The sequence below is a fragment of the Fundulus heteroclitus genome, unplaced genomic scaffold (genome assembly GCF_011125445.2).
Source record: "Fundulus heteroclitus isolate FHET01 unplaced genomic scaffold, MU-UCD_Fhet_4.1 scaffold_720, whole genome shotgun sequence".
NCBI lineage: Eukaryota > Metazoa > Chordata > Actinopteri > Cyprinodontiformes > Fundulidae > Fundulus > Fundulus heteroclitus.
In genome coordinates this window covers 37,510-57,056 of record NW_023397166.1, presented here as the reverse complement: position 1 = coordinate 57,056, position 19,547 = coordinate 37,510, and the positions used below count along the sequence as shown (strand labels likewise).

Sequence of the window (19,547 nt, the reverse complement as noted above, 5' to 3'; positions counted from 1 at the left end):
GTATAGGTTGCATTTATCTTACATACAAAAATGTGCAGTCATATTTAGCTTGTCACAATCACCTAAATGAGATAAAATACCTTTTTATAGACAGTTTGTTAGGTAGCTTGTCCTTGTCAGCACTGATCCATTCACTCACTCCTAACTTATCCTGTTCAGGGTTGTGGGAGTACTGGAGCCTGTCCTAGCTGTTATACGTGAAGGAGCACGGTACATACGATAGATGAGCAAATGCAAACAACCATGCACACTCACTGCGAAGATCTGTTTAGCAAGAATTAATCTAACGTTCATGAATTTAGATGCAAGAGCACAGAAAGGGAGCCTAGAACTAAATATCCCCGCTGTAAGGTTAGCTCTATCATCATGCTGCACTTATCATTAAAATTATCTTCATGAACTCTATAAGATATAATGAATAAAATGTCTAAAGAGATAGTTACTAGTTTGTATTTACTTAAAGATAAAAAAACAACTACTGGTCACATTAGCTTAAATGGAACAGCCTAAACACAAGCTTCCTTTAGCAATAATGAAACTTCTATTTCCCTGGGACCGAGCAGCACTAATGATGGGTAAAATGCACAGCTGAACAGGCAGTGCAGTGTGCTTTGATAAATCGAGTGATTATATTCTAAAACACTCCTTTGCTGTACAAACTGCGGCGACATAAAGTAATCCTGTCAGATCTCTTGGACTAAAAAGGGCCTGCTTTTAGAGACGTGCCAATCCCACAAGAAGCCGCTTTCTGCAGCTTTTCTTGCTTTGGATTATGGGAAGAGGTGTGTTTAGTTTGATCAGGCATTCCAGTGATCTTGCCTGTCTTTGTTGGAGTTAATACATCTCATTAACTCATTAGATTTCACTTGGTGCAGCTAAATCCTCCCTGTGAAGGTTAATGAATAATTCAGAGGCGAGGCTCATGGATCTATAGATTTTTTTTTATACTGAGTATGACATAAGTATAGGAATTTTAATAAGTCGGGGGTTTGATGTTGAATGTGTTTTTACCTAGAACTACAATAGCTGTCATAAATGTAAAATAGAAGAACTGTTATTTATCAGCTGCAAAATTCGTCCTTATTAGGGAATGATTGTTAGCACCTACAAATATGCCATAAATGTCTTTCTGAAAACTGAAATCTGCATCCTTTGATTCCTTTTAGCACAATTTACTTGTTTTGCCTGTTGAGGAGGCAGAGTGAGTATCCATAACACCAAAATGTGGCTTTTCTATTAAATCCTTAGGTTATGTATTGTAAACATCAAAGAAACAGTAAGCCGATCAGATGTATTATGATGAAATATATGGTTACATTTTCCGCCATGCGGTATGATTTAGCATTGGAATATAAACAATTCATGAAATAAGTCAAATTTAATTTCCCAGTTTCGTTAATTTGACTCAAACATTTACCTTTTATAAATGTTAAGTGTTTTAGACCCCCATGTTTCAAATTCTAGGTTTCTGTATGTTTGCAATAATAATGATCTAACACATGATTTAGTGCATTTAGAAAAACAACTCAGTGAATAACTATAAAATCTTCCTCTATAAACAACTTTTCCACTTTAAGACTAAAAAGCATAAAAACAAAAGTCTAATATTGGACCTATATGATGTTGTCCCTTTATGTGTTGTCTAAAAATAATATATGCATGGACCGGCTCCCAGAGACCCTACTAGCTATACCACTTACTGTAAAACAGCTGAAATATTTATTTTTTTCAGTAAGGTGGAAGAAAGCAACGTTTGCTGGAATAAACATTTTTACTAAGTTACAGTTATAGAAAAAAAAATCACAAATTAATAATGATTACCATGCACAATTTTAGTATACAAGACAATACAGTTACTTTTCAATATGAAAATGCCACTCTACATGTCAGTATCTCACAGAGATCATTGATTAATACATCAGTATTAAAGCCAGAGAAAACACTATATAAAAGAAGTAAGGTTGTCTTTGATGGCCATTTAAAAGAAATAAAATCATATGCAAGCTATATACATTGTATCATGTTCCTTCTTTATAAACCAGAGAAGGTCATCTATCTAAATGGACCTCGTGGAGATTATTAGACATGTTGCGGTTCCGTGATCATTTCAGTTCAAACCCATAAAGCTGATTCTGATAACTTTCTTCCCTTACTTTAGATTGTACTTTGTAGCATTAATTAAAGCACAGGGCCAAGAACATTTTTTTTCCTATCTGAGCATTAGAAGAGGTTAAAGACATCAGGCTCAACTACAACTACATTAAATATCACAAAATTATGTAAAATAAAGCTGGCCAGAGTTATACAATGTAAAATATGAACATGTTAGCGTACAATTTGACAGTTAGGGTACTTCATTAACCACTTTTATCAAAGAGCCTTAAAGCCAAGTCACACCAGAAAACTACACATTGGTGCATGTTTATGTTGAGCTGTACTTAGCACCAATAAACTTAAAATTGGAAACTGAAGCTGTAGTTAAAAAGCTATTTTACAATTCTTAGAGAATCAGGAATATGTTTGATCATCCCCAGTTCAAAAGCTCAATTAATTGGACTGGTTACACCTGAACCTATTCGTTGTACACTGAACAGCAAATCCACATTTGTGAAACACAAAAACAGGGAATAATTTAAATATGAGGGTATAGATTCTCAGTTATCTTGAATGTGACAATCCAAGGTGCTTACAAACAAGGCAACTAGATAGTTTTTACATTAACACAACCTCAAAATAAGATAAACATGAAATAGGACAAATTACAGACAGGTTAAACCTGGACTGAATTCATTGTACCAGTTACAGATTATTTGAGACTCAGTGAGTAATCTATACATCTTTATTTAATTTATTGAAAAAAACAAATTCTTAACATTCCAAAAATATTGTTAAAATCTTGGCTCATCTTATTTTTATGAACCCAATACCGTGTATCATCTGGTCTTATAAACTATGTATATTGTTACAAATTTAGTAATTTACTTTAGCTAGTCAGGAAATAAGGTAGCCTGTTGTCTTACCATTTTACATGCTTTTTTTGCCATTACGACTATTTCAGAATGAGAAAAAAAAAACATGAAACCACAATAAGCCAGTAAGATAAGTATTGAATAATTCAACATTTTCTTAGTTTAAATATTTCTCATAGCGGCACTGACAGAAGATTCACACAAGATATTGGCAACAACCCAAGTAACCCAAACATCAACAAATAAAAGCAAACTGGCCCAAATGTTATTGGTAAAAAAAAAGAAAATCAAAAGATTTTCAGTTAGATACAAGACAGTTGGTGGACTGGGCTATTCAAGCAGTTTTACTTTTCTTCTCTGAAACCAATTAAGAAGCTCCTTTTGCTGTGTGTTTGAGACAAGCCTGGTTTGTCTTCATAGGAAATCCACACTTGTTTCATATTTAGATTGTAGAAAAACATCCCATTGCATTCTTCCTTTATACGTCCTTCAGACAAATAAGGTTTTCCATTACCGTATGCAATAAGCCATCCCACACCTTGAAGTTTGCACCTACAAACCTGACTTTTGCATGGCATTTTGGGGGGGGGGGGGGTGCAGCACCATTCTTACTCCAAATATGGCGAGTGCAAAGAAATCCACTGGGTTCAGCTGTAGCCTCATCTGACCAGAGTATATTTTCCAGTATTTCACTGGCTTGTTCTGTGACAAACTGTGAACATGTTTTAGTACGCTTTTTCTTCAGCAGTAGAGTCTTGTGCAGTGAGTGTGCATAGAGTGCCTTACTTATTGTTTTTGTATGAAAAACTATACCTGCTGTTTAAAGGGCCTTTCTGAATCTCAGCAAGTTTTCCTTGGCTCTTGGACAACTCTTGTTATTATTTTGACTTCTCTGTCAGAAACCTTATGAGGGGCACTGGTTATGTCTAGTTTATGGTTAAATCTTTTTCTTTTCAATTGGCCACAACCGTGCTTATTGGACCATTCATAAATTTAGAAATGCAGCTGTAACCACTGGCATTTGTATGTTTTGTGACTGTAATACATTATTTTGTGACGGTCTTTTTGCCTTTGCCATACCATTCTGTGCAACACTTTGGTAAATAGAAATATTTTTGTAAGCCAACAGTTAATAGAGGCAGGAAAGCTCTCTAAATGCCAACATATTTAAGCTTGTTTCTTTTGTTTCTTGGCTTTTTATACCTTTTTGAACATGCTTTTTTTGTATGTCTCCAACACTTCTTCCAGTCCACTTTTCCCCCTCTATATCTTCCCTTACTGGACAAATCTGCATTGATTTCTTTGCATCTGTGGATTACTTGGGTTGCTGCCTATACCCAGTGTAAATTTTTTAAATGGCCCCATAAGGAATAGTTTAAACTGAGAAATATGTTGATATGCTCAATACTGATTTGACCCTGTGTATATTGGATGGTCAGACTTGGACCAGCTTCATCTACATTGATTCCAGATTTTTAAAGACACATGTCTGTAAAATCTTTCCTTAAAATCTCATTCTGTCATGTAGTATTGAACGCTCACATTTCCTCCTATGCAATTAACTTAATGTACCACTGCATCTTATTCCAAATAAATTGCTGCCAGCACAGGAAGATGATACTCCAAGTTGAATTCTTTTTATTTAACGTTTTCTATTTCTACCAGCCATAATGTGAATACTCTCAATGTTACTAAGGTAATTTATTAAGTAAATGAAGAGTAAACAACGTTGAAAGCAAATTTCATTATTTTAGATAGAACAAAAAAAATAGTTTTGGGAAGAGCTAAAGGTATCTTTTTAGATGGACTATGGTTAAACGTCACACACTATCTCTCTGTGTGGTTCTCCAATCTCTTGTTCGCATAGCTGGGCCAGTTGCGCATGGGTGTACCTGCACATAAACAGCTTCCCCCTACCTGCCCACAAAATGCCACACCAGGCACAAAATGGCGGAGAGCACACCCATCAGATCAAAACATTTTCGTACGAACAGCATTATAAAGTTAGGAGTTACTTACTTCTTCACTTGACACGTTACTCTAAAAGGCGATGTTGTTTTGCTGTGTATTTACCCTTTGCAAATAGGCTCATATGAGACAATGGGTGAGAAGGGGAAATGGCTCCCGAATGCTAGAGATGAGATAGAGAGAGGCGTAGCTTGATACACATCTTGTTTTGGTCTACAGACAGTGCTCAGCCTCCACCTAGTGGTGAAAAATCACGTATTGCTCCTTTAATAAAGCTCAATAGCAGTTGCGGTATTTCAGAACTAAAATCATCATTTGCCTTAAACAAGATATTGATTATTAAAATAGCAAAAAACTAATTAAGGTTTAATTAGAGGTAATATTGCAACATAGATAATATTATAATTGCCCTCTTTTTACTTTTTCACATCCAGAAACATTGTGAATGGCTCAAATCTTTCAAACTGATTAAATTTAGGTCAAATAATTATTCCAAATGAAAAAGCAAGCATAACTTGTTGTCAAGAGTTGATTTTACAGTCTTAAATCCTGGTGTGACTGGCTTTTCATGCTACTTAAAGTAATGCACCAGCTATAAAACTACAGTGAGACCACAATACTGGCTTTGTTTTGATATTTAACTCAAAAGAGGCAACTAGATAATAAATTTCAGGTCAGTGCTCCAATTCTACCCATCATTACACAATAAATATGTCTCTAAATCAAAGAAGAAAATCTGACCAAATTCAAAGCAAAGTGATCAAAGCAAAACAATAAAAGAAAAAAGAATGACAATAAAGTCATCAAATGTGAAGTAAAAAGCAGAAATAGTGAAGGACATTTAAAACATTACAGACTGTAACACAATAGAACAGGTGCATAAGAGCTTGGCCATCAGTCAGTCAAACGGCCGAATTGTGACAGCCACAATAATGGGCCGGGAAAATCAATATCCCATTGACTGGTCTGCAGGAGTCTAATCAACGCGCACAGAGTTTTATGAATCCAGTCAAGGAGCAGATAGGACAGCCTGATTATGTCGGCCGTTCGGACCTTTTATGATTCCTCTGTGGTCCCACAACACCTGCTCAGACGGTTTGGTGAGGACTTCCAGTCACCTTGCATCAATTCCTTGTGCTTTTGTTCAACTTGGGCTGCAAGGTGTACGGGTTTACAGAGTTCAAAATCCAGATAACAAAAAGGCTTTAAGCTTAGGACTGTACACGACCCCGTGTTTGGCAAAGGCACAGTAATTCAATTTTTAAAGTTCAACTGTCTATCTTTCCAGCTAAGGTTGCCTGGGCCAGAGAAGTCACACCTCGGTTCCTGTTTGGATGATGAAAGGCTTTAAAAGGGGGCCTTGCTCAGCAGAGTGGTCATGTTACTGTGTTACTCTTCAGCCCAGTGAGTCCAACAGATGGAGGTAAAGTGGGGATAAAATGACAGCCACGCATTGTGCACCATTTCTAGTCAGACCCCTTCCATTATTCTGATACCTTAATAGCTCATAAATTATGATACAGATGGAGACATACGTTTATTACACCGCAGTATGACCAAAATTTTCAATCTGTATTGAAATCTATTGAAGCCTTTGTGAATCGGCCAACCCTTTATATTGGAGATGCTCCTGTGACCCAATGAAAAATTAATCAGCATACCAGTTCTGATAAGGGCCTGCTCCTACATTCCAAGCTTCCTGTCTTTTGTTGCTAATATTATTCAGAAAAGCAAACAATTCCCCTGTCGCAACATGAATCCTTCTGTACTGTATTCGAAAGGGAAAGAAAGAGAAATGCTGGGGTGAAGCTCTAGTGAAGGCACTGTTATCTTGCAGTCCATTGTGCGCGGTGGCAGGTGCTCGTTTTGTTGATGGTACACTTTCCGCTATATGATGTAGAACACCGGTCGCCTCGACGTAGAGATGGAACAGTACACATGGGATCGGCTTGATGTAGCTACACCACATGTCTGCTCTCCTCAATCTCGATTTTTCTGCAAGACTTAGAATGCAGAGTGTGATAGGCATTTATTATTTAGAGGAGCATGAGATGGAGAGCAAAATGCCAAGATCTATCAGAGTGTTGTGGAAGGGGTCTAAAGCTCACCAGCCTGTAACCCTAACAGATTTAATAATATTCCGGTAGTCAGAGATAAGTGGGTTTCAGGCACAGCTGATCAATTATGCATCAATCGTATATTTGACAAAGCCTGGTAACGCTCGTAGCGCTGCAATGGATATTATTACAGAGCCTTGGAAAAGTAGTCAAACCCCTTGACCTTTTTCACATTCTGTCGCATTATGTCACATGGATTCAATGTATTTCATTAGTATTTCATGTAATGGGTCAACACAAAGTAGTACATATTTGTGAAGTGATTTTTCAAATGTTTTTAACATAAAAATCTGCAGTGTGGCACACATATGTACCAAGCCTCTTTTAACCTGGCCCGCTCTAAATAAAACCCAGTGCAACCAATTGGCTTCATAAGTCACTTGAATAATAAGTAAGATAGATACATGTATATTTGTGCAGAACTATAAATACAACCGTTCTGTTTGAAAGTTATCAAAATTCCCGTTTTCATTTTGCCACAGGTTTTGTGGGGGACACAACAAACGTGGAAAAACGTATTCTGTTCAGATTGGAGGAAGCCACCTTCTGCGGAGTGGCACATGGTGGTGGCAGCATCATGCTATGGGAATAATTTTTCTTCGGCAATGACAATAAAGCTTGACAGATTTTATGGAAAGATGGATGAAAACTAAACACAGGGCCGTTCTGTTGTAGGGAGCAAGCTACTTGGAATTGGGGTTGAAGTTTATCTTCAAGCAGGACAACGACCCTAAACATACAGCTATATCTACAAAGGAATTGTTGTTCAATCTGAGTCTGAGATATATTTTAAATAAATATAGACACAAAAATGTCTCTGTATGCCCAAATCTGGTATAAACATATCCCAAAAAAACTTTCTGTTTTAATTGTAGTGCAAAAGGATTCTCCAAAAGTAGCATCAAACATCAATGCAATTGACGTTATACGATGATCGCTAAAGGCAATGGTTGCACTGGCTTTTTGGGGTGTCAAACAACAGTAGACACACTATATAAGCACACAACACTTTTCAGATAGTATTAATAAAACGCTTAAAAAATATTCTTTCACTTTACAATTATATGCTACATTGTGTTAGTATGTGAGACTCAATTCTAATACGTTGAGGCTCAAGAGGTGTGAGTTCTTTTCCAAGGAAATGCATTAGCATCAGTTTGCCTAACAGCATTGCTCTGAATGAATGGTTTTAGGTCAGTTTGACAAACTAAATTATAGGAGCAACCAAAAGTTAAGATGTGAAGACTGTGCTGTGAAAATTACAGGGTGAGGAACTTTTTTTTTTTTTTTTTTTTTTTTTTTTTTTTTGCACTTTTGTATATGGTTGAAGCAGCCATTGTTGCCTACTTTGGTTTGGACCGTTTCATCAAAGAGGGTTTTAAGGCAAGTCGATCTCAAAAGTTATGAAACAAATCGGGAAATATAGGCAACTTCTAAAATAAAATATAGAGAAGAGTGGCAATTTTTCGTCAGAGGAAGAAGTTGTAAAAAATATCATGCAGGTGATTCACCACTTCTTTTTTGGATGGCTATTTAAACAAAATGGCGTGTTCCCTTTAAGATTTTGACGTGGTCTAGTCCTTTTCCCTTTCTCTCCCAGTTTTTCTTCTCAGACATGGACTTTAGTCCAGTGGGGGGGTTTCAACATGGGACAATCCGTATGGATGAAAAAAGAAGGGCGGAGGCTTGACATCACCAGACAGAAAACAAAAGTCCACTGACGAGGATTGTGGAGCAAGACAACCATCTGAGACTGCTGGCTCCAGAACCCCGCGCTCCCATGCCTGCAAGAGAAACCCAGCAGAAGAGTTTAGAAGATCCAGAAATACCAATCACAACAAGAGGTAAAAAAAAAAACCCTGCTACCATCTACATCTGACAAGTCATCATAAATCAAAAGGCAAGAGTGATTTTTTTTCCATATCTAGACTACCACTAGCTTTCAACAGGAGAGGCTATTAAAGCATCCCAAGGAAGATGAAGTTTGTATCACATCAAAGAGGAGCTCCGCAAACCGAGCTGCCTCACAGTGTTGCTCTGCAGCAAGATGGGAGCACAGACCTGCTTTATATGCTGCAGCCCTGTGCAGCCAGTCAACAAGGAATAATAACCCAATGGCAGAGATGGATGACACAGTGCATGCTTTTGGAAAAAGGTCGCTTTCTTTACGCTCAGAATAAGTCTATTACACGTGGTTGGAAACAGATCCAATGAAGCGAAATTGCATTTCTTGTCCTAAATGGATAAATCCTCATTTGAACTTTAGCAGTGGTCAAAAAAAGGGAAGAGATAAAAGTTAGAAGAAAGGTAAGCTCACTTAATTTATGGATGTGAATGGGTTCGCTGCCCACACCTTCCCCACCTTCGCTCAGGACCTTGATCTGAATGAGATAGTTGTCGCTGGCTGAGAGGCTGAGCTCAGCTGTGGTTTTGTTTGTGAAGATGGTGTGGATGTCGTTGTATCGATGTCTTTTCAGAATCACCTGTAACAGGGCATGGTCGTGAAGGGAAATTAACTAATGCGTGAGACAAAATCAGAGCATAGATTTTTTTGGTTTGGAATGAATCGGAACCTACCAGATATCCAGTCACCTTTGACTCTGTCTCCATGGCAACTACAGGGTCCCAGTGCAGCGTTAGTGTGGAGCCAATCATGCTCCATTGTATGTTGAGCGGAGCCCTGTCTGGTGCTAGAAAAAAAATCAGACATAAATATATATACAAATGATTAGCTGGGTGCTTGTTTTTCTAAAAAACACTGCAGGAACTGAATGTTGGATGGTTTACAGAATTCTAGTTAAAATAGAGCACACTCATAAAGCATTTAACCTTTATGGTCGACCTGAGACACTAGATTAACATCATATAAATATATTTCTGATCTTTTTAATCAGTGTTTTAAAAACTATTCACACCCCTTAAAGTATATAAAATATATTATAATTGGTATTGCTGAAGGAACGAGGTTGCCTGTGACGCAAAATAACAAACTTAAACTTAAAGACTGTAATCCTGCAGCTAACAGGAGTCTGCCTTGTACTGGAAGTCTGAGGTGAACAGAGTGAAAAGGAACAGTGAGACAACAATCCCCTGTGGTGCTCCTGTGCTGTTGACTTCCTGGTTAGACACACAACTCTTTTGTTTCAAAACATGTGGCCTGTTTTCCAGGTAGTCTTTGATCCAGGGGATTCTTGTCTTTACATCAGTTTTTTGGAGTTTCTGACAAAGAAAATTAAACTTAACTGCGTTAAATGCACTGGACAAATATAAGAACGTGATCCTCATAGTGCTGCCTGCTTTGTACAGGTGTATCGTTGAAGCAGGTGTATGATGGCATTTTTAATTCCAACTCCACAGCAATAAGAAAACTGCAAGGGGTCCTGATAGATGATTTGCTTCCTCAGGTAGGCCACCAGAAGTCTCTCTAGGACATTTATGATGTGGGATGTCAGGGCAACAGGTCATCGAGTCATCAGCCCCATTTACACTACCCTTGTTAAACCGATCCAGGCCGAGTTCGGTCCGAGCTTGGGTCAGTTAACCAAGCCGAGCTTGGTTCTGGCGACCGTTTACACATCACGCTATCTTGGTTCCTTGGTTTCCTCGCCTCCTAGTGACGATCTGCGGTACTACTGCTCTCTGGGTTTGAAGGCGGCACCAAGCAAATCAAAATGGCGGCGCCCGTAACATTCAGGCAGTTATGCTTGGTGATACGTCGTTGTTTGCGGTGAGTCAGGCAAAGACTGCAACTTTTGGTGAATTTACTTGACAGAGTTGCTGAGGTTCATCACACCGCTAAGCAGAATCATCACTGGAAATCGTGTGTCACGGTAGGGAAGCTAGTATTTTATGAATGTCTGAAATGTCAGCTGACCGCACGGAGATGACGCGGTTGGCTCATGCGCTCTTCGTTATCAGATAACCCAGCTAGGGTAAAACCGAGCCGAACCCACCTCTGGAACTGGGCTGCATTTAGCGCAGTCCAGTCATGTCTGGCTCGGTTCAGTTCAGTTTCCGTTCCATTTACACTCCAGAGTTATCTCGGTTACCGAGCTCGGACTGGTCTCGGCTCGGTTAAAAAAGGATAGTGTGAACGGGGTAATTGAGGGCTAATGGACAAGTTTTCATTAGTAGAGGGACAAGTCAGAAGGTCTTCCACAACACTGGAACTTTCTCCTGGGTCAGGCTATGGTTAAAGAGGTTCTGCAGAATCCCACCAGAGCTGCTCTTCACCTTCAGGACTCAGCGGCTGACACAGTCTGGACTTGCAGCCTTATTCAAGCTCACTTTAAGAGACATACAGGTGGAAGGCGGAGGTAAAGAGAGCACCACCATCTTCAGATTTGGTTAAAGACAAACATGTAAAAAGCATGGAGCCATGGCCCAGGTGGAAGATAACACTTATGAGGTATGATATGAAAGCTGTGGGTCAAAGGAAAGGAGTTTTTTGTTTGTGGGCAGGAGATGTGGACGCTAAGAATGTTCCTGAACTGAACCTCTTAAAGAACGTGTTCAGTTCATTGGCTCAGTCAGGATATATATTATTATCTTGTTTTGCTGGAGCTTGCTCTGCAGCTGTACACTTCCTTTCTGTCTTATCTTGACTAAGTTGCGTCTGTATACTCCTCAATAATTCCCTGTCTCTTTATTCTTGTTTAGCAGACAATTCAGGTCACTTGCGATCCAGGGTTTGTGTTTGGAGGAGCATCTCACTGTTTTGGGGGGGATGATGTCATCCACAGACGTTTATATAGACAGTCACATACAGTCATAGCACTGCTGTCCTCTCTGTGTGGCTGGCACAGTGCATCCTAGTCTATAGCTTTAAAACAACCCTGAAGGGCTTCTTCAGCTTCCTGTGACCATCTCTTCACAACTTCACCAACAACTCTTCACTATACTCTGAGCAGAGAAAAACAAGACTTATTTGTCTTGGGTCTTGCTTTTGAGATGCATGAATCCTTGACATTTGCAAAAATTAAATCCAACATTTTGCTTTCTCTGGTAGAGGGGCTGACAAACCCCTCTACCAGAAGTGTAGCAGAGAGTGAGGTGGGATTAAAATCACCAGATATTGCCACAAATTAATTGCGGTGCTGTGTTTCTAGCTTCCCAAGCAGTATTGGCAACAGCAGATAGTTAAATGTAAGCGGGTGCCCAAACAACACTGGTGAACTCTTGGTAAATAAGATGTCCTGAATTACACCATTTGTTGTTCACAATCAACCTCCTTTGCTGTTCTTCTGCTCCCCTCCAAATCTCTGTCACCTCCTATGGTAAGAAAGCCTGGCAGAAAGATGTTGGAGTTGGGGATGTGATCCTGAAATCCAACTTGTTTCCCAATTATCACATAACACCCTGATAATCAATAAGATTATCTCAAATGAAATGGTTTCAACTTTCTTTTTCTCTTTCTCTTCTTTGGTCCTTCTCTGCAACCATGGTGCCTCCTTTTCAACTCATCTGGTATTTGGGCTGTAGATGAGAAGTTTTTGACCTTTTGAGATGGTTATCAGGTGTTCCCAGTTATAGAAAACCCACCTCTGCACTAGAATGAATGATGTAAAAGGAACAGCCCTACTATGATTTATTTTTTGGTTTAACCCCACAGTCCCTACATATTGGTTGACTGATCCTCTGAGAGTTGAATGCTTTGTGCAAAACAAAAAGTGCTCCAAAGTGGTGAAATATTTTCCAGCTGAATGAATCACAAAGTAAGCTGGGTTGCCAAGGTGTTGTTGCAACCTTATTCATTTAGCATGCTAGGTTAAGTGAAAACAGAATTTAAGGGCCAGATACAAGAAAAAAAAACCTGCATACTGAAACGGGGAAAAATGCAGGGCTCACAAGGTTGGGCTAAACATATTTTTGTACACACATTTTTCAGCACTTAAAATCTAACCTCGGAAATTGTTAAAATTAGAAAAATCAAATGTACAATCTCACAGTACAAAAGAAATATTGGTTTTAGTCAGTTTTGTTCACTATGGTTTATTGAGCTAGTCTGATTCTGGTCATAACTAATTCCACAATGCAGCAGCAGTTAAACTTCTACATATCATCTTAATTCGAATACCACCAAGAAACTAAATCTTATTTTTTCATTCCTTACCAATTATGTCAGAATCTAGGTTACTAGTCCTTGTATCCGCCTGCTTATTTTGCTGTGTTTCAAATGTTTTCCTTATTTGCATACAAATAAATAAAGTAGTGTCTCCACATCCACACAGACACCTTTATAAATTTTGTGAAAATAACACCTGCTCCCATGTGAAGCTGTATACGTTTGTTTCTTCATGATACTTTTAGTTATTAGTTTTAAACTTATCCAGCTAAGGCCAGCAGGATTTTCACCATCATCCTCCAAGGGCACCTTTAGACTTCTAGGAAGCTCATCTGTCAGGTTTTCTTTAAGAAGGCTGCACAGCTAGCTGAAAAACTCATCTAGATTTCATGTTGGCATCATTGTACCTCATGGGAAGGACTCACGTGGTTTTCTTGTGGTGTTGTTGATGGGCGCTGACTGCGGCCCGGGCCCAGCAGTGTTAAAGGCAGCCACAGAGAGGTAGTACACCGTGTTCGCTTTCAGCCCCGTGATGTTAACCTGTGTGTAGTTTCCAGTTATACGCACTTTGCCAACAGTGTCAGGCTTGGTGTCATCTTCCCAATACACAACCTAAAAGGAAAGGAGGGGAAAAAAAAGAGGCTAGAATGTGGAAGCATTATTTTATTGGTGCATTTAATTACAGTATTAAAATTTAAAAGAATATATCATGATATGTGAGATACTGTTTGTATTTCAGAAGTGGAGATAGGGTAAAATGAATAAAACATTTTTAGCAAGTGGAGTTTAAATTAGTAATGTGCATCCTGTCAGCCATCCGGGTTTTATGAGCAGGGCGTTGGTGGGTCATATGCTCACATAGTGCACAGGCATGCTCACATAGTGGAGGAAAAATGCATCTAATTTTTCCTTTTGAAAATCCTTATTGAATAAATATATTAAAATGGAACAATAAAAAAAAACACAGCAAAACGCATAGCAAGTCAGTTTAGCTTCAGGCGGTCTGCTGACACTGATGGGTGCAGGTGGTGCAGTAATTAACAAAGCAAATTGGCAGATATTTGGCTTACATTGGTGTGTTTGCTATTAATCAGTGCATTACTATCCAACATAAAAGTTAATTCAATAAATGATTATATTCTAGGGTTCCTCTAGGAATACGCCTGTTTTTTTTATTTTTCACCATTTAAAATTTCCCCATTTTGCAATTACTTGAAGCCAACAAATAAAGTGTCAGAGTACCATTTACAGCAATATAATCTCCCTGAAAGGACTTGATTTGGAACTTACTTGCAGTCCAGCATGTTGTTAGTATAAGCACTTCATAGGTTTGTTGTCATGGGGTAGGTAGTCTATTGAGATTCAGCGACCTTAATCCACTTCAGGTCTGCGATTTGTGAATTGTGCTATGGTTGGAAAGGGCAATGAGGCCAGTGCTATGCCGACAAGACTGCTTTATGCAAACGGCCAAAGGTGTCAAATATTCATAAAGCATTGTGGGGAGTATAAACACCAAGGCGCATTTTGCATCTTTGAAAAAAAAAAATGGATTAGGTGGGCGGTGCTTTGAATATCTGTGTTGATGCACATATAAAGGGAGCTGAATGACATCCAGTGCCCAGCAAAATATTTCACCTAACCTTGTACTTTTCTATATTTTGTGACATTACAACTGCAATTTGCAATGTATAAAGTGGGGATTTTTATGTGAAAGACGAACACAAAGCATTATAAAACTAGGAGTTGAAAGGTTACAAGGTTTTTCTTATTTTTATTTTTTAGAAATGAAATCTCAAAAGCATGTGGTGCATTTTTATTTAGCACTTACGAGTCAATTCTCGTTAGAAGCACATTTTCGATGCAATGACAGTTGGAAGCTCTTCAAACTATGGATGCGTTGATGAAAATTATGGCAAGTATAGATATCAATATTCTCTCATCTTTATCTTTAGAGGTGCATTGAGAAAAACCTGTAAGTCAAAAGTGTATGCTTGATCTCCTTGATAAACGTCATATTGCACCCTGATCTTTGCATAAGACATTTAAATGCACAAAACTCTCCTCATATCTCTTTAAAGAGGGTATGTGATAGTTTAACACATCTATGTTGGTTCATATTTCTTAAGAAATGCCTTTTTTGGATACAGACAGAAACTGATAATTGATCTTACATAAAATAGGATAACTTTGTTTTTGTTTGGTTGTTTTTTTTTGTTGAAAATTGACAAACATGAGCTAATAACGATGGTAATGCCAATATATCGCACGTTACTAATTCCAACAAATGGACATGCTTTGATCTAAACCATTGCAATGTAACTCTGGCTGTATGTTTAGGGTGCTCTCAGCTCAGACCAGTCTCCCAATCTCTACTGAAGAAATTAATTCCCACAGCATGATGCTGCCATATTATCACTTCAATCAATCACTTTATTTATTTTGGTAAATTGTCCACATTAAACACAAGTAACAGCAAAAAAAACAATAGACAAACCCACAGTTTACCAAAAAAGGAATAGGCCGAAGCAAAGCTTATTCTTGCCTACCCTATTTTTTTACCTTACAACCTACCAGGATTTCTTCAAATTCAAATTCAAGTACGTAGTACATATATAAATCTACATAACAGCGTAAGATTTTATCATTTTACATTTTAAAGCTCTTTTAAAGTTCACCAAGAAAGGACATAACTTAAATTCATCATTCAATTCATTCCACAGTTTCACACCAATAACTGAAACACATCTAGACTTTATCTGACTTTTCTCTTTTGCACATTCAAATATAAACAAACCTCGCAAATTATATTTATTTTCTCTTAACTTAAATAATTTCTGAATACCAGAAGGAAGACTTTTATTCAATGCTTTATACATTATTTCCAGAATTTTTGTATTGACAATATCTTTAAATTTTAATATTTTACTTTGAATAAAGAGTTTATCAGTTGGTTCACGGTATCCCACCTTATTTATAACCCTTATAGCTTTTTTTTGCAACTTAACTAATATATCAATAGTTGTTTTACTTGCATTTCCCCAGATTTCTGAGCAATAAGATAAATAAGGCATAACCAAAGAGGAATATATAACATGCAAGCCTTTAACATTTATTAAATCTTTTATTTTAAACAGTATTCCAATAGTTTTTGCAACTTTATTTCTAATATATCCTATGTGAGGCTTCCAACTAAGTTTATTATCTATGATAATCCCTAAAAATTTTGTCTCATAAACTCTTTCGATTTCTACTCCATTTATGCATAACTTTACATTATTATAATTCCGATTACCAGAGAAAACCATGAATTTAGTTTTTCCTTCATTTAACAATAGCTTATTGTAATCAAACCATGTTTTCAACTCAGCTAACCCTTTTTCTACAGTTTTTATTATTTCATCCATATTTTTTCCAGAAAAAAAGAAATTTGTATCATCTGCAAACATTACAAACTTTAACAGACTGGATACTGCAAAAATATCGTTTAAATAAAGTATAAATAATTTAGGTCCTAGGACTGAGCCTTGAGGAAGACCACATTTTACCATGTCTGTCTGTGACTTAGTGTTGTTAATTTGTACATATTGTAATCTATTAGCTAAGTAACTCTTTAACCACTGATATGCAACTCCCCGTAAGCCATACAGTTCACATTTACCCAATAGTCTTGCGTGGTCAATAGTGTCAAAAGCCTTACATAGGTCAATAAACACACCTACGGTATTAAGCTTCTGATCAACTGCTGCTGCAATGTGCTCCACAAACTCCATCACAGCTAAAGTTGTGGAGCAGTTGTACCTGAAGCCGTACTGGTGCTCGTTCAATATATTATTTTTATTGAGAAAGGAATCCAGTCTTTTCATAAATAATTTTTCCAGAATTTTTGAAAATTGTGGTAGCAATGATATTGGCCTGTAATTTGATAATATTTGCTTGTCTCCACTTTTATAAACTGGAAAAACCTTTGCTATCTTCATTTTATCAGGAAAGGTTCCAGTTAAAAATGATCTATTACAAATGTAGGTGAGAGGTTTAATAATACTATAAATTACCTCTTTCACAACAGCCATGTCAATATCATTACAATCTTTGGATTTCTTATTTTTAATTTTTTTAACTACATCTATTACCTCACTTTCACTCACTTCTCCCAGGAACATTGTATTAATATTATTGAATTTATAATTATGTTTTTCATCTCTACCCTTTGGCAATTTGTTTACTAAATTAGGTCCGATATTAACAAAGTACTTATTAAAGACTTCAACAATGTCCTCCTTTTTTTCCACTATTGTATTGTTGTGTTTAATACTTATTGAAAAATCTCTATCTTTATTGTTTTTAATAATACTATTAATTGTATTCCATGTACCCTTAATGTCATTGCAGTATTTTTGCAGCAACCTATCATAATAATCCTGCTTTTGCTTTCTCAGCACTGATGTTAACTTATTTTTATATACTTTATATTTTCCTTCTTTTTCATGAGTAGGGCACTTAATGAAATCCTTATATAACTTGTTTTTCTTTTTACATGCCTTCTCCAAACTCTTTGTCATCCAGGGAGTCAATCTATTTTTGGATGTTTGTTTATATTCTTTAAGGGGACAATAATGATTGTAAATTTTCATAAATATTTCCAAAAACATATTATATGACTCATTAACATCATCAACATAGACATTTTGCCAGTTATAATTTAAAAATTCTACTTTCATTTCTTCCACAGCTTCAGGTGATTTTACTCTAACTAAATTAATACGTTGCTTTGTCATGTTTATATTGAACTGATTACTAATATCAAGCATAGTGAACACAGGCAAATGATCAGTTATGTCAGTGACTAACAATCCACTTTTTGTTTTCACATTGAACTTATTTATAAAAATGTTATCAATCAATGACGAACTATCTTTAGTTATTCGTGTAGGTCTTAGGATCAACGGATAGAAACCTAAACCAAACATTGTATTTATAAATTCTGTCGTATTAGTATGCTCATTATATTTCAACAAATCAATGTTAAAATCTCCACAAATAAAAGTAAAATTTTCATTGAGCCTTTCATACGTCTCTAATATTATCTTACTAAACTCATCTATAGATGAGCCAGGAGTTCGATAAACACAACTAATTAACATATGGCCAGGTCTATTACCCTCAATTTTGACAGTTAAACATTCCATCAAGTTATCAACTGAAAATGTCATTTTAGCAATAACCGTACATGTCAATCCAGGCCTTACAAACAGTGCAACACCACCTCCCCTCTTGTTTAACCTATTCTGACTAAACATTTGATATCCATCTAAATCATCCAGCAAACTTTTTTCCTCAGTAATCCAGGTTTCTGAGATTGCTACCACACTAAATTTCTCATCAAATTTTTCAAGGTAGCTTTTTATCTGAGAGAAATTACTATACATACTCCTACTATTAAAATGAATTATTGAAAAGCCCCCTAGCCCCACATTTATACTGTCTTCAGAGTAATATTCACAATGCTGTTTAGTATTATAACTGAAGTTGGATTCTGGGTCTATATCAGTTTCTATATCATAAAATTTATGTTCTGTAGGATCAAAACACTTAAATTCCATTCTTTGACTCATGACTAAATAATATATTCTTCATTTCAATCAATCAATCAATCTGTTCAAAACCAGAAAAGCAAATAGAAAAAAACAAAACAAAACATAGAAACCTGTAGCCCCAGCAGTACCATTAAAGTTTAAGGTTTACAGCAGTTCCTCCAGGGATACCATGAGATGTTTCTCTGATTTATCCTTAACTTACCCAGCCTGCCAGATCAAGTGAAAGGCCATTCCATTGTAAGTCTGCAGTTGTGCCATAGTCTTGTTTCTCAGAAAATGGATTGAATATGTGATGTGAGGTGTTTAACGCTTAGGGTCTTGTTTTCCAACTTATCTGTGCTTTAAACTTCTCTACAACTTTCTCCTTGACGTCTCTGCTGTGTTTGTTTCCTCAGTCCTCATGATGCTGTCCTTTGTCTAACATCCTCTAAGTAATTTCTGAGACCTTCACAGAACAGCTGTATTTATACTGAGATTAATTAACACACGAGTGGACTCTGTGTGCTGATTAGGTGACTTCTAAAGGCGTTTGTTTGCACTGGGTTTAACGTGGGGGTATCAAGTAAATGGGCTGAACAAATGCATATTTATATACATTATGAAAACCATGCATTATTTTCTATCCACGTCACAATTATTCACTACTTTGCATATGTGGATCTATAAAATCCCAATAAAACACTTTGTATCATTAATAGTTTACTTCTGGGAGACACTTTGTATAAAACAGAGGACAAAAAGAAAGAAAAAGATGGTTTGAATCTAACAAACAAGCTGCAGAAAAATGCTTCATTATCATGTCATTTGGAGAAAAAAAAGGAATGTTTTATCCATG

At 36.9% G+C, this 19,547-nt stretch overlaps 1 protein-coding gene across 1 annotated transcript in view; it reads right to left on the bottom strand.

The window, feature by feature from the left end:
• Positions 1 to 8,626: 8,626 nt before the first annotated feature.
• Positions 8,627 to 19,547, bottom strand: part of LOC105934489 (contactin 3b) — a gene marked incomplete at its 5' end in the record, with an annotated part of 45,736 nt that continues 34,815 nt past the window's right edge. The window contains 4 exon segments of the mRNA XM_036134043.1: positions 8,627 to 8,838; positions 9,372 to 9,537; positions 9,632 to 9,744; positions 13,544 to 13,730. Coding sequence (XP_035989936.1) covers positions 8,747 to 8,838; positions 9,372 to 9,537; positions 9,632 to 9,744; positions 13,544 to 13,730 — 558 coding nt within the window.